This window comes from Dermacentor andersoni, chromosome 2, assembly GCF_023375885.2.
Source record: "Dermacentor andersoni chromosome 2, qqDerAnde1_hic_scaffold, whole genome shotgun sequence".
NCBI lineage: Eukaryota > Metazoa > Arthropoda > Arachnida > Ixodida > Ixodidae > Dermacentor > Dermacentor andersoni.
The window spans coordinates 200,157,523-200,174,122 of NC_092815.1; the positions used below are offsets into that span (position 1 = coordinate 200,157,523).

General features: G+C 46.8%; 1 protein-coding gene across 1 annotated transcript in view; it reads left to right on the plus strand.

Annotated features, from left to right (window-relative positions):
* LOC126540240 (lipase member J-like) overlaps positions 1-16,363 on the plus strand; it is a 59,742-nt gene extending 43,379 nt beyond the window's left edge. The window contains exons 9-10 of the mRNA XM_055076277.2: positions 546-614; positions 12,563-16,363. Of these exons, the coding sequence (XP_054932252.1) occupies positions 546-614; positions 12,563-12,832 (339 nt within the window). The 3' untranslated portion in view covers positions 12,833-16,363. The remainder of the gene's footprint in view (positions 1-545; positions 615-12,562) is intronic.
* The last annotated feature ends 237 nt before the right edge of the window (positions 16,364-16,600 follow it).

The following is a 16,600-nucleotide window of genomic DNA, read 5'->3' on the forward strand; positions in this document are numbered from 1 at the left end:
AATAGCGCTTTGGGACAATTATTATTTTTACTGGATGTAAATGAAACAGCCAATCTAATTTCATTGGGAACACAAATCATTCTGCTTGCAGATAGTTGTTGAAATTTGTTTTACTGATGTGTAAGCGAATTGAATTTGTTTTGGTGATGCATTTAAATGAAGCAACGAATTCGGTATGGCTGCAGACATTGGCAAAACTGTTTACCTATGTGCAATTCATAAAATATCGCGAATAATACGAATAAACTGAGATCACAGTTAAGGGTGTAGAATTACGCCCTAAGCTAACAGGGTCTTAATACAGCCTCGATACCGTCACAAGAGCGGTAGTAAAATGTTTGAGGTAAGGCCAGACTTTGTCCTGGCACCTTTTTCGTTTCTGTTGTCTTGTTGAAGCTATTCTCGCCACCTTCATTAATATAAATTTCTGATCAGCGGAACGGCTTACTCTGCACAAAGCAGTACCCTGCATGTCAATGAAAACGTGAAATGATTTGCTTATTAAAACGACTGCTTTCCCACCACCCCCTTTCTTTCAATTACAGCTTGTGATATCTAAGAAATTCCAAAAGTTTGACTATGGAGCGTTCTACAACAAAGACTACTATGGAAAAGTAAGTGCTGCAATTTCGGTTACTCTTGCTGCAGACCTCTGCTTTGTCGGAATCATTTCTAATTGATTTGGATTTATCGAAACATAAATAAGTTTCGTAATTGCAAATTGACTGGTCTGTCATCCTTGGTCCGTTGTAACGGCTCACTGAATGAAGAATATTTATGCCCCACGCGGTTACAAGTAGGAGTCTTAAGTACCGACCCATTAAGCCCGCGGTCTAATGACATCAGTTATAGGGAATCGCAGCGCGTTCAGCAAGCGTTTTTCAAAGATTAGCAAGTAATTTGTGTAAAAATGTGTCCCTTGTGCTTAATCATGTTTGCGGAGTTGGTGCCATCTGTGTGGCATGTCAGGCTCGCGTGGCACTTAAGATATTTGTTTCTGATAATTTATGAATAATACGTTACGTTAGCGCAAGGACAATGGCGTTGCGATCCTGAGCACGAAGCCGGCGGTTGGATCCCGGCCGTGGCAGCCGCGTTTCGATCGAGGCAGGAAGGAACAACGCCCGCGTAACGGGCACATCAAGGAAGGTGGCTGAAATAAATCCATAGTCTTCTACTACGGCGTGATTAATAATCAAATAGTGGTTTAGTCGCATTAAAGCTCTGGATTTAATGAATTTTTCGAAGTAATGCACTGGCAAACGTAGAAGTAAGTAAAAGAAACAAACAATGGTCTTTACTGCTTCATTGTGTGCTTGTCCCTCTTGCAGTACTTTTTTTTTTTATTGGTCAGACATGGTGGAAGGAAGAGGGTGTCACTTCCTGCTGTTGACAGCATAAATGTATCGCAAGGGGCGGACACCTGAACTATTACGTAGCCCCACCCCAGTTGAGCGATCTGGAGTCGGCGTTCTCATCTGGTCTGCTTTGCAAGAGTTTACCTATCAAAGAGTTGTTTGGCTTCGACGAACTTAAGCTGACCGGCGTCATCTGAATTACACTGGCGATAGCAAAAAAAAATAAATCAGGTGCACCATGTACCGTTGACATAAAGGACGACTATTCACTACAGTACTGGGAAAACTGAGTGAAGTGGTTGTGTCCTTTATGAAGTTTAATGTAGCGTATAACTATGCAATGCTGGTTAGTAATGGTGATCGTGCAGTCCCCATCGCGACACAAGGCGGCATGACTTGAATGGCTTGCTGCAGTGTCCTTGTATATTGTCTTGCAGGAAGCAGAGTTGCACAAAAGTCGACCATATATTGCGATCATTTCTCACGCAGGAAAGCGACTCTTCGAGCGTGCACGAACCTGCTAACAAGTATTAAAAAAATTCACCGACGATTACGATACTGCCTAATTCGAAATTCGAGCGCCGCTCTATACGTGTTTTCATATCGCGATATGTTGAGGTAAACAATTTGAGTGAAACATGTAGTGGAGTCGGCGATCGTCAAAAATTCTGATCTAGGGATTAAGCACGTCGGCTTTTATACATGACTCGTCGAAGATTCCAGTGTAATCACTGGTGCCGCCTGGCCTCCAGGGAGTACTACATAATTGGCGTTGCGCATACCATCAGATTACTAAACAATCGCAAAATATGACAATAGAAACAAGCGTGAACGAGACCAAACCAAGCAAATAAAACAAACGCGACTGAAAGCTGACGCGAGCAGACGATAGTACAAAACGAGCGGTCCGGCTGAGACCAGTTACGAGTACGCATCGAGCGGCTGGGCGGGTCCGCATGACACCAGTTTATCGCGGGCACGTCACTGAAGGGGCCGCTCTTACTAAAACCCCTTAAACTTCGTATAGTAGCGCCACGCTTTAAAGAATGCCGCCTCCTCCTCGCGCGTTCTGGTCGAGGCCGACGCCGCGTCGGCATTGGCCTAATGGCATCACGTGGGCGATCGCGCCAGCTTTGTTTACAGTCGCGCTGCAGCGTCGTTTTAGCTTCAGAGGCGTCTACAGAGTGGCGAGGAGCACATGTTTGCGCCTTTGCTCTTCCGTGTTTTTTGATTGGCGAAAGCCTTGAACTTTTGTGGCAAGTGCGACGTCGCATCACGGCATTTTCTATCACCATAATCTTCTGCGCCTTCGTATGCCAAAATAGTTCCAGCGAAGACAAGAAGCTCGTCTTGATACCGTCCGGTGAGCGCCACGGGTTAGGAAGAAAGACATGGATTCATCGAATTGGGATGGAGAATTTCAGACCTACATTCACCACAGGACTACAGGAGGTAGTTTCGAGTCTCTCATAGTATAGTCCTATGGGATGTGTACTTTGTTTATGTAGATAGTACGGTCGTATTTGGTGCGCTTAATCCTATTGTACGCCAACAGGCTTGAATTCGCGGGCACGCAAGGCTGCGCGCGAGAACTTGATTAGGAAACCTTTAAGATTTAGCGCGTTCCTTTTGGTAAAATTTGAGACTCGAGCGTGAAAGCTCATCTTAGGGAAGCAACTCTCTGCATTTTGAGGTTACTAACTAGCCTTCTTTAGAGCAAATAGCTTTGTTTGCCTCTTTTCTCCGTGTTTGTCATTGGCGGTCTCCCGGTGGATTAGTGATACAATGGAAAAGTGTGCGTGCTCTCCCGAAACCGCGTTCGTCGCCGAACGACAGCGTCATGTCTTTGAGACGTACTACGTTTATTTCGTGTCAGCTTTAAAGTGCATGTAGGTTAACATGCAGTGGTGGAGCACTCGCAAAAAAAAAAAAAAAAAAGAAAGACGCGCTCTTTCGAACCTCCAGAGCAGCGATGGTTCGTGCCGTCTGTCGGCCTTTGTACGTCATAGCTGACACGCGCCGCGAATTCACATGGTAAGGACGGCGCAGACAATTTAGGCTACTGAGGGCTTGCTGGAGGTCAGGATGTTGGCATTCGATCGTAAATGCGTTATTTTATTACAACCATTCGCAGCAGCATCTTGCGACACTCACTTGACAAATGTTGCGTACCTAATTGTAGCGCACGCGATACATTCCGAGTCGTCATGGCACAGCGTTAGCGCTCGTTCAGATACAGGTTTAAAAAATAATTATCAACACAGAAAAATAAGCTGCCTTCACTGAATTTGTACAACCGTCCGTATAGAAATTCTATGCTCTACACGAAGTTACTCGGGGCTAGAAAGCCAACGTCAACGCCTAAAGCGCACCGTGGTACTTTGCGTGCATTCACTATGCGAAAGGTCGGTTGCTGCGCTCGAACGGTCTACGCGGCGCCATGGTAGGAGAGGAAGCGTGATAGAGAGGAGAAACGAGGAAAAGTGAAGGCGGAGGAGGAGAGTGTCGCTACTTTACGAAGTTTAAGGGGTTTTAGCTCTTACTGGTCTCCGCTCTCGCGGTTCGCGTCTTTCATATCCCACTCCGCGTTTGCTCTTTCATCTTTCACTGTTCGTTCGCTTGGTTAGGCCGCCGCCGATGCCGACGCTCGCCGCAGGAACGGGCGCCTGAGTGCTGCGTTCGGAAAATTGAGGAGCCATTCGACCTTTTGAAGGTGGTTGACCAGCGAAACTGCTATGCTATGTCAGTATAAATTATGTTGGTGTAGAGATTAGTTGGTATGTCACTACACATATCATTATGTACGTCATTTATGCGAAATACAAAGAAATACACAATTATTCGTTGTCTGTTTTCTCATTATTTTAGCTTTATTTTGGGACGTAAGTGATGAACGGCCTTGTGGTGGCTGCGATACACCACCCCTGGCTCTTTTATGACTCCGCTCTAAAGACTCAGGTGTTGTGGACGCAGCGCCCTTTAGACGCAGGTGGCCGTTAAACCGAGCCTCGAAGCGGGCGACGTTGTGGTGGCCGTACGCCGTTCGGCAAGCTGCGGACACGGCGCGTTGACGGCGGAGCCTCCCAAGTCGCGGTGTCGGCAGCGACGGTAGACGTGCCCCGCTTCTCTGCAGTGGCAGCAAGCGGGCGGTGGCCAGTAGCGCGCCATATAACCGCCTTCCTTAGGTAGCGGGGCTGGGCGACGGGAGGGCGAGCTGGCGACTGCGGAGGCGGACGGCGCAACTGCGGCGTTACCAGTCCCTGGCGAGTGCGCGGAGGGGGAGCGTGACGGCGGGCTTCGAGGGCGTGGGTAGGCGCTTCCGGCCGAGGCCGCAGTGATTCGGGGAGTCCAAGCGACTGCTGAACCTCCTCGGACGATGTCAACTATGAATGCTACTTGAGGCGGCGTCGAAGAGAACATCCTGCGCAGTGCTTTGCGTACGACGGTTCTGATGGTCTCTCGGAGCACGTCGGAGCCTAGTGCTTGAATTTCGCTCTTCGCTGAAAGCACCTGACGATTGTATTGGCGAGTGCGCGTTTTCAGTGTCTTCTCAATGGTCGTTGCGTCTGTGAAAAACTCAACTGTGGTCTTCAGGGGGTTGCTGCTAAGTCCGGCGAAAAGTTCTTGCTTTACGCCCCGCATCGGGAAGCGGACTTTTTTCTCCTCGGACATTTCCTGGCCGGTGTGTCGAAAAAGAAAGGTCATCTCTTCTTAAGGACGGCGACATTCTCAATGGGAAGTTGCCCTCAGGTTTCTAGCAGAGCTTGCGCTCGCTCTTTGCGCACGACGCTCGTGAATATGTGCAGGAAGTCACGGCGAAATAGCTCCCCCGTTCTTAAGCTTGTTAAAGTGGTTTCTGAAATCTCGGAGCACGTTCTGGCGGCGTCTTCCAATGAGAAGAAGACATAGCGCAGCTTGTCGTTGCTGTTCCAGTTGTTAAATGTAGCGACCCTTTCATACGTTTACAGCCAGTTTTCTGGGTCTTCAAACGATGATCCGCGGAAGATCGGTGGCTCCCTGCACTGTTGCAGCACGATGGGTGACAGTGGAGATGTCATTGTGGTGGCTGAATTTGCCACGATCTTCTCGGTCATGTCGGTCCGTGCTCCGGGGGCACGCAGGTGTTGTAGCCTGCGGCTTGTTCAGTGTCCCGGGGCGACGCTGGTGTTATTTTCGGTGTGCGGGATTGACGGAGGCGTCCTATACATGGATGCAAAAGCGCCCCCGCCTGATGTCACGTTGTGGTGACGATGAAAAAAACAGCCGCAAAACTATGAATGGCGAAACTAACTTTTTGTTGGGCGAATCTGTGCCTACAAAAGCAAGTTACGCTCAAAGCACAGCGATTGCGGCGAACACAGTCGGCGATCGGCGAAATCTCATCTGCGGGGCAAGCGCGTCGGCTTTGATACATCAGTCATCGAAGGTTCCATAATAATCGCTGGCGCCCGCATGTCTTCCAGAAGGTCCCCAGTCCGATGCGATTACGACACATTTTCCCCGCGCAATACCCGAGTGCTCTTTGCAAGTTATGTCAGGAAATTAGAGCTACGCTCTCGCACATTTTGTCGGAGCGTCCTGTTATATCAACCAACTAAAATGGCAGTAGCTCCCGATGCTCTTGTGTCGAAGTGGGCCGCCGCTATGCGCAGCTGCAACTTCAAGACACAAGAGTGGACAGCTCAGCAGGCCCGAGAGGCAGCGACGACGAGGCAAGACCTCGAAGTGCCCTCGTGGGAGACCCGAGCGCGGGTCGCTAAACTTTGCCGGATTTTCAATAAAGTTGTTTACACGCATTCCAGAAAGCACTACGCAATTCGCGTCGCGCATACAATAAAATTACACAAGGTTCGCTGACAAGAGACAACGGACAGAACCATCGATGATGCCCGAGAGACTTCCGATAGATGCAGGCGCGTCCTGCGCTGAGTGATAACATTTTTTAGACGTCGGAGAACGGTCACCCGAGAAAGATAAACAAGTACAGGCGTCAATATGCGTTGACCGCCTGGGGAGTGCAGTTCAAAGGAGTGTATGAAACAAAACACGCTTGTTGCGATTGAGCACACTTCCTAATCAATTACCCGAATGAAACTTGGAAGGACTAAAGCTTTATTTTAGTGGACAAACAAGGAGCTGCCCGTTTCCTTCCCGTAGAAACTGCAGAAGCAGACCGGAATTTTACAATATTTACAACTTCACTGTGCTACGCAATTGCAAAAAGTAAATGAAACTCAGCATAATGTTAAATTCGTCTTACCGGCTAATTTTCATGTAATTCGTTTTGGAATAGTTTCGATAAGACAAGAGTTACAGCCGTTTTCTGTAACCATACTCCCTCCGCAGATGCCCATGTATCGACAGAAGAAGGGAATCCTGTAACGTTTACAACTTCACTGTAAACTAACTAATTATGACAAGTAAATTATGGCGTAATGATAGAGTCGTAATTAGGCTTAATTTCAGTTTGATTTTTTTACGAGATAGCTACATTATATTGAGAGCTACAGAGTATTCAAGAGAAAGTTGGCTTTGCTGCAAGGCATTTTATGTTCGCCGCCACGATTTTACTGGAAGGTAGACATAGACAACTTCGCTGTAAAACTTTTCAGTGCTTTAATCTTCATTGCCACTAATATGATGAGACTGACATAACATTTGTTGATTACAAACGTGAAATTCGTCTCATTGAATACAGTGTTTTACGAAATTGTAATGCATAATACGTTCTTTGCAGATAAGTGTTTCTTCAGAAATGATTTCTTCACCTGATCATAGACAAACGTGACTACATGTTGGGCTTATGTTTTTGTCGGTTATACCTCTCTGTTGTTTTCGGCTTACTTTCTTTTATTTTGAAAAGAAATGGAAACACCGTAAACAGACGTAAAATGAATAACAAGATATGGCACAACTGATCCTACGATGACTGTCGATGGTAATGCGAAGAGCGATCGTGGAATGTGGCGACAGATAATATTCCTGAAGTCACGTTTATTTAACACAGGCAGTGGTAATTATGAGACTTTCGTTGCTTTGGCTGTACGCCACGTACTCTGATATCCTCCCACTTTGATATGACACTCGCTTGCCAAGGTGGCGCATTAGCGTGGAGGCATAACAGCAACTGTATGATGCCGATGCATTGACGATGCAATTGCGAAGAATGAATGATATCGATTGAACGACAAAGGCGTATAACCAGAATGGCATGACGACAATGTGATGCCGTTATTTAAAATATGGTGATGGTATAGCGACAACGCGACTACGATAACATAAGGGCAACGAGATGATGACTGTGTGACTACGATGGTATGACGACAACCGGATGAAGAAGCGGGAATGACGACATTCGCACGACCAGTGACGACGACGGTATGACAGCGAATTAACGTCAGCGTCTGCGTGATGACGACGAAATGACGACGATGACATGAGAATGACGGCATAATCACGATTGAATGACGGCAACGTTATTACGACAGAATGAAGAAGAAGGAATTATGTCGATGCAGCGACGCAGATGGTGTGACCACGACGGCATGACGAGAATGAAATTATGATTCTGAAGTGACGACAATGGTGAAACGGCAACGTGACCACGATGGCATAACGACATTGGTGTGACGAGAATTGCATGTCGAAGTTACAATGATGACGATGAAACGACCGCGACGGCACCCCGACGACAGTATGACAACGAATGCATGACGACGACTGTATGTGGGCGATGCTGTGACGACGATGGCATGGCAACGGCATAAGGACAATGGAATGTTAATGAGTGTATAATGGCAATAGCGTGTCGATGACTGTATCACGAAACTTGTATGACGACGGCTGTATGAAGACGATGGCACGACGAGAGTCAGAGGACGAAGCTGGAGTGAAAATGATGGCCGACCACGACGGCATTACGACGACGGTCTGACAACGGAAGCATAACAGCGACTGTATGACTGTGAGGCATGGCAAGGGTGGCAAAATCACGGTTTAAGTATGGCGAAGAAAAATTCAAGTCGATTGAACGGAGGAAGTGGTATGACGATGACTGCATGACGACAGTTGGATGGCGTTGCTCACGTGATGACTGATAAAACGACAACGTGACGACGACTGTGTGATGACGATGGCGCTATGACGACGGCATGACCAGAGTCGAATGACAGAGCTAGAATGACGACTACAGCATGACGACCCCGTACCCATACCTAGTCACCCAAACCATTGGACAATTTGGACCACTGGGTCGGAGTAGAAGTGACGACGACTGCATGATGACAGTCAGATCACGGAGCCAGAAGGACATCGATTGAACGACCACGACGGCATCACTATCTCGGTATGACAACAAATGCATGACGACTGTATGACTACAATCCGTGACAACGACTGCATATGACGAGTGTAGGTGACAAAGCTACAGTGACGGCGGTGCAACGATCCCGAAGGCATCATGACCACGACCTTGTACCTAGTGGCCCAAGCTGTTAGACAACTTGGACCGCTCTGTCGGGACAGAAGGCGTGATGAAGAAGGCATGACGAGAGTATGATATCACGAAGCTTGAATGACCTAAATGGAACGGCCACGACACATCACGACCAGGAGCACATACCTAGTGGCTCAAGCAGGTAGACAACTTGGTCCGCTGGGCTGGCATAAGGACAGACAGGCAGGCAGACAGACTCACTCACTCACTCACTCACTCACTCACTCACTCACTCACTCACTCACTCACTCACTCACTCACTCACTCACTCACTCACTCACTCACTCACTCACTCACTCACTCACTCACTCACTCACTCACTCACTCACTCACTCAAAACGACTGAAGTATGCCAAGAATGACATTCGCATTAAAACGTGGTTGCTATGATGATATCTGTATTAAATAACACAAAAAACGCGGCAGTTTGTTATGTTATTGTTGCAGTTTTTTGCCTACACATTTCAACATTTATATGCTTGACCCAGATGGAAACACAACGAACAGATATCTTCAGTTTGACTCTGCACAACACCAAAGACAATCTTGCCTCTAAAGTACAGTGAGCTCTAAGGCAAGACTCACTATGACATAAGTGAATGCAAGGAAAAGTGCTGTTAAACACATGTTTGTGCTCTCAGCACTGACATAAATGCTGAAACCATTCCAGCGTAGGCAGTGCCGCTGCTAAGATGAGTTTTCGATGTTCGAAATGACAGCTCTCGACGACTGGTGGCGCGAAAGGCGCCATACAGGCAGGAAACTCTACCTTGCTTGATATTGGTGGAACTTGGATCACGTAACCCAGAACGCGCTAACGAGACGGTTGAAATAGCGTGAATCTTTCGGTGTGTGGTTGCCTGCGCCACATTAGTGGCATTTTCTACCGGCTTCACAATATGTGTATTGCAATGACCACTCATACAAACAGCGTAACGAACGTTCGGTGAGGTGCCGGAATGCTCACAACTCACGGTAGAAGGCTTCGCAAGTACAGGCACTGCGCGATTATTATTGCAAAACAAACACGAAAACGGCGATCGGAGCATAAGGAACTGTTTTTATGAACAAAAAGCACACCGGCGAACATAAGACAGAACGGCCGCTACCTGTGGTGGTGGTGATAAACTTTATTAAAAGGGGGAAGGGTAAAGAGGGACGTGGCTGAGGGTTAGGGCTCAAGTAAGGCCCTGGGCCTGCTTGGCCTTTTCCGCCCAGTCCACCAGTTCAAGTTGTCGGTCGACGTCCCCGGAACTGAGCCAGGCTGTCCAGCCAGTCTCGCTGCTGACGGGGGGATGAGAGAACGGGAGCGAGGTGCATTCCCACATTATGTGTGTTAGTGTTCCTGTTTCTGAACAGAGCCTACATTTGTCGCTTTCCCTGCCCCCTGTGATTTTGTTAATGTATTTTGGGTGTGGGTATGTATTTGTCTGAAGTCGCCGAAACGCGACCGCTTGCGTTTTGTCGAGTTGCTTGGCCGGTGGTGGCAGCGCGCGACGGCTCAAGCGATACCGATGAGCTATTTCATAATAAGTCTCGCAGGGTTCCTCGTGTCTCTCCTCCTCATTCACGCCGTCCGCATCGGCGGACGAGGCTCGGCGCGCGAGATCTCGAGCCAAACTGTGAGCCGACGCGTTGCCGGGCACAGCCGCGTGAGCGGGGGTCCACACGAGGGTTTTCAAGCCACGTGTGAGGACATGGTACGCCTGTTTGCAAATTCTACCACGGACGAAATTGCCGATGGCCTGCTTGCTGTCGCTGATGACGGTATTCGCTTCCGCATGCATGGCCATGGCAATCGCGGTTTCCTCCGCTTCCACCACTCGGCCAGCCGTGATTGTTGTATATTCTATCAGTCCTCCGTTGTGATCCGCTACCACCGCGGTCATGAGGTCGCCCCGAGGGTGTCTGGCTGCGTCTGTGTAGAGCACTCCATCTTGCGAGCCGTAGCGTCGCCAAATGGCTTCACTACGGGCCTGCCGACGGCCCTGATGGAACTCGGGGTCCATGTTGCGGGGTAGAGGTGGGGCATAAATATGCCCCCTGACCTTTCGCGAAATCGTAATGTACTCTATCCCCTCGGGGATAGCCGCGAGACTAAGCTTCCGGAGGACTGTGCGGCCAGCCGGGGTTAGCGAGAGACGACGGACTTGGGCTGTGTGGTGAGCGTCTAAGAGCTCCTCGATCGTGTTATGCATGCCTAAGGCCTCTAGCCTTGCGGTGGCCGCGTGGTCCGGAAGGCCCAAGGCTACCTTTGTGCTTCGTCGGATCATGGTGTTTAATTTGGCTAAGTCCGTGGCTGCGAGTTTGACATATGTTGTCGAGTACATGGTTCTGCTGGTTATGTATGCCTGCCGCTACCTGTGAACAGAGACTACACGTGTAAGTGAGGGAAGTTCTGCGCACAATGCCTTGCGTGCTTTGAGATGCAGTTGTGCATAAATATTTAAATGTGACGTTGTAGTGCCACGCGTTTCACATTTCATAGTACCTAGCACTATGTGGGCTTCATGGTACATCGTACAGTAGAACGAGGAGGGAAAAGTTGACTGTCACTTCAGCATACGCTAAAAATGATGAAGGCAAAAGACTGCGCGCTCACTAGACATTCATTACATTACTTGACATATTCATTCGAATGTATTACTTCCTATTGCTTTCTCCCACCATAGGTCGTGGCTTCGAGTGCCTTAATTAACTCTACCTTAATCAAATGTGCCTTAAGCAACTTCGCCCTCATTAACACCAAAGGTAGGCGGTGCGCCTCCCACCAAAGGTCGAGAGTTCGAGTGCCTTATTTCATTTCGCCCTAAATAACACCACATGTAGTGGGTTCGGCTCTCGACCTTCACGACGTCAATTGGAATCCAACGTGGAGATATTGCCTTCTCGTGCATATCTGGTTTGTCGTGGGTTCAAGCGCCTCAGTTAACTTCGCCTTAATTAACACCAAAGATTATCTGTTCGACTCGCACCAAAGGTCGTGGGTTAAACTCTCGACCTTCACGGTGTCAATTGGAATCGAACTTGGAGCCGGTTCACCGACATCTACAAGTGGGTTCGGCTCCCACCAAAGGTCATGGGGTTGAGTGCCTTATTTAACTCTGTCTTAATTAACTGCGCCTGAATTCACTTCGCCTTAATTGACACCAAATGTAGTGGGTTAGACTCTCGACCTTCACGACGTTAATGGGAATCAAGGAGGTTACAGGTTTTCTCTAACCTCCATGATCGGAATCCAACTTAGAGAGGCCGGTTCACCCTTATCTCCAAGTGGGTTCTCTACCAAATATCCAAGGTTCGACTCTCACCAAATTTCGTGGGTTCGAGTGCCCGAACTAACTCTATTTTAATTAGCTGTGCCATAATTAACACCACAAGTCATGCAGACGCTTCTTCGCCTCGGCTTCATGCTATATTATAAGAAAATTGATGGCCCAATTCGCCCTATTAGTCACCAAAGGACGGGGCTCGATTCCAACTAAAGGTCGTGGGTTCGACTCCCACCAAAGATTGTTGTTATTAATTATATTTGCCTTAATTGACACCAAGGGGCGAGGACTCGAGTCCCTATGAATTTCGGGGCCATGAATTTTGGTGCCATAACGCCGTACATCGCATTTTTTAATCCATGAGCCGTGTAAGGTTTTCGCCTTAAACATATGTTTAACGTTTTTCTGTCTTGTGATAATTTTTCGTTCGCTTCCAGCGGAGTGTTCCGGAGTACGAGCTGTCTAACGTTCAGACCGACCTGGGCATCTTCTGGAGCGCCGGCGACGAGTTTGTCCCCCCGGAAGACGTGCGCGAACTGCTGGCGTCGCTGCAGCGACATGTGAAGAAGAGCTACTACATCGACGACCCCTTCTACACGCACGTTCACTTCCTCGTGTCGACCACCAACGGAATATACCTTCATAAAGAACTGCTAGGTTTCCTCGCACGCTACGATGGGAAGGGTGAACTTTGCCCCGCTGCTTGAGCTACTAGTAGTACGCGGGTCAAAATAAAAAAAAAAGCAAGCGGCGAGGCGTCGTTCAACCCAGGAAGTCACCTTCAAGCAGTGCTGGTAACCTCCGAAGTCAGTTATTCCATAACTCGGTTACAGAAATTCTCTTTATTTCCGTGCATTTCTGTCGGAAAGAATTCTTCAGTTTGTCGCTATGGTCCCTGTGATGATTTCATTCTTTAATGCAAATAGACTGCAAATTTATAGTTTAAATTTATTTCTAACCGCGTTTTCAAATATTTGGATAATGAAATTGCTTCACTAAAGTTTAAATGATGTCGCAGTGCAAGTTCTGACAACAACACAGCCTGCCGCTTGAAGTAATATTCACAGAAGACATCGCATGTTTATGCTTTCCTTTATATACAAAAGAAGTTAGGAGAAAAAAACTGCCATCTGTAACATGTAATATTATTCGATGTGTAAGACAGATGGGCGGCGGGCCACTTTGTAGATTATAGCAGTGTCAAAACAGTGGGCCATTTCACGACAGTAATGTAAATTATGTGCAATAAATTTTCGATTGCATGCCGCGACGTGCTGATGTAGAACCACCACAATTATACGCGCTTGTTTGTCATTTGTAGCGCAGGAGGCTGATACGAGGCCACTTTTATGTTTTCCTTCATGCGAAAACTCGCAGAATCCCGTGGCCGCTTAGTTTCTAGAATGGGCCTCTGCCCACAGTTGCTCTGCCTGGGGGCGGTTTCGGGTGAATTTTCGTGCAGACGCGCAGTGCCACGACTGCCTTGCCGTGCTTGGATATGTGATCGCTTATGCCGAGGTTTGCCAGCGCTGCTTTGTTTGGTACTGCAGCCAAGGTTGTTTTTGCCGGTTACGTATTAATATTCTGCCCAAAGGGCGCCTAAATCGACAGCACAATTCTAGAGGTGCAAACGGCAATAGCGCAGTAGTTGTGCTAAGATTACGAGCGCAGCACATCCACACCTTGTCGTTCACTTGGCAAGGTGCGTTCATTGCGATGCAGTGTCGCCATATATGTCATGCTTAGAAAGCTAATACAAAGCTAATTAGCGCTGGCTGAACTCGAAACACGCTGTCACGTCAGTTGTTCTACGTATCGGTCATCGCGATGTCGCAGCCGTGGTTTCTCGCGTCTCTGAGCTTTGTATTTCCTCTTCGTCCTAGTGAATTGTTTTTCTAACTTACATAAGTTTCTCGTTGTCCCTAAATAAGGCCTGAAATCAGTAGATCTAGGGAAACTTATGCTTCGCAGCAATACCTTCAACACTTGCAGCCTTCTTCATGCGATTTTGATTCTTGTTAATTGCTGTCCTCCAGCGCTGAAACGATGGTATCATGGTCGGGTGAAAGTTAATGGACAAGAATGGCAGGTGGCATACGCAAGCGTAGTAACGCAAGGTGACAGTATGGACTTTCTGGTAACCTGCTTCGCTCCTTCCGAGAATCACGACGAATTTGGTCTGCAGAGGAGTACTTTGTGCTTTTGGGCAGCTTCGTAAAGTTGTGGCTTTTAAATCAAACGGTGTTTCGCGCATAACCCGTCTGATGTTTTTTGCATGTGCTGCAGTGCATTAGGATGAATGAGCATTAGCGGTTGAATAAAATGTGCATGCCATTGTTGCCACAAAGTGAAAATGCGTATTCCTTATTTATTACCTGCACTTTACATTATATGCATTACGGTTACGTTTCTGCATCGTCGGACTTCCCAAGTTCTGTAACTTGCATTTGATGCGCATGGGGATTGCACATACTTCATAAAATAAAACCTTGCCCGCGTTGCAAATTGCCTTTTTGTTTGAACTCCAACATCATATATCATAGTTCTATAGTATGCTGCTCTTTAAACTCCGAAGCACAATATCGATTCCAACGTTCTCTAAATGGATTGAATGTTTCTTGTGCGATTATACGCAACATGGTGTCGCTAAAGTTAGTAGCGTTGCAAAATTGGCAAGTTATTGGAAAAAATAGTCTATGTTAATATGGCCTCATTCTGTGAAAAGTTTAGCCTTATTAACCCAGCGCAGTTTGGCTTTCGCTCGGGACAGAGTACTGTGGGTCTGTTGCAAGATTTTAATGACTATATCTGTAACGAAATCGATAAAAACAATGTTGTTTTGACTCTTTTCGTTGATTTACAACGAGCATTTGACACATTAGATCATGAACAGTTACTATCAAAACTAAGCAGATGTGTTTTCAGAGACCCGTATTACTCATTTTTTAAAAATTATTTAACAGGCAGACAACAGTGTGTCCGTGTGGCGGAGTCCTATAATTCTTTGTTGCGTGTTAAATCAGGGGTACCGCAAGGGTCCGTATTGGGACCGCTTTTGTTTACCATTTACGTGAATGATCTTGCTTGCTTACCACTAAAATCAAAAATTTATTTATACGCTGATGACACGGCTTTGGTTGTATCGAACAAACTTTCGAGCGAAGCCGCTAGAGTGTTGCAGTATGATGTCTGTAAACTACTTGATTGGTTCATTAATAACAAAATGTTCATTAATAAATCGAAGACTAATATGATGTGTTTTCACAGCCCATATAAAGCAGTCGCGGATATTTCCCCTGTTTATCTCCACACCAGTGACTGCCTTGCATGCTCATGTCCTCCGGTAGCTCTGGTAAATAGCACAAAATACCTGGCCCTACACTTCGACGACACATTGTCATGGAATGTCCACATTCAAGAGCTCGCAAAGCGCTTACGTGCTGTGTGCGCTCATTTGTATGCCCTAAAATCTTTCTGTGATGTAAATATTCGTAAAATGGGTTACAAGGCACTTGGGGAATCGATCATAAAGTACGGAATAACAAATTATGGCTTTGCTTCTTCTAGTAGACTTAAGATAATTAACCGCATCCTAAAAAAAAAATTGCCTATAGCCTCTCGTATGGCACACTTGGTCACGGGGAAGATCTCTTGCTGAGCATGTACCAGTCAGACATGTTGTTTGTCGAGCAACAAGTTTTGTTCGACGCCATGTGCAAAAGATATTTTTTCTACTAAATTAAAAAACTTGAACGTGAAATCTCGCAGCTTACGTCAGACAGAAAAATATGTGGTACCTCGTGTGTGCACAAACTACGGCAAGAGAACTCGTGCTTTCTACGTGCCGGCTAATTTCAATAAGTTGAATGAGAATGATATCGCGGGAACATTTAAACAAATAAAATCACATTTAAGGTCATGGGTGATACGTAATGTCCATATTCTTTGATGTTTTCTTCGGGATTTGAAGCATGCAAACCTGATTGCGAAGTCATCTCTAATGTCAATGTGTATTTTTTTCCCCCTGTTGATGCAATAATATCTTTTGTTCAAATAATATCTTTTGTTCACTTTTGCAATATCATTTTTTTCCTATATTCTTTTTATTAATTTATTTATTTGTACACATATCAGTACTACCAGCTGACTGCCCAGCCTCGCACACAAGCAATGTTGCTTATGCGGGCTGGATCTGTAACCATGACATGACTGGATGTAATAAAGATTATTATTATTATTATCTGTCCTAGCAGCTGATATCTGGTCACAGGCGGTGTGCACGCACGCGGGGGTTGCAGGAGGGATGGTGGCGGGGTATATGACCTGCTGTTTTGATGTCATAAATTCAAGTGGTAGTCAGAGCATGCCTACTTTTTCACTTGTCCCTGTGTTTCGTGGTGCTCTTGAAGACGGAGTGGCAAGTGAACATGATTACAATTGCCCTCCAATAATGACTGTTGGAAGTCATGTTCGCT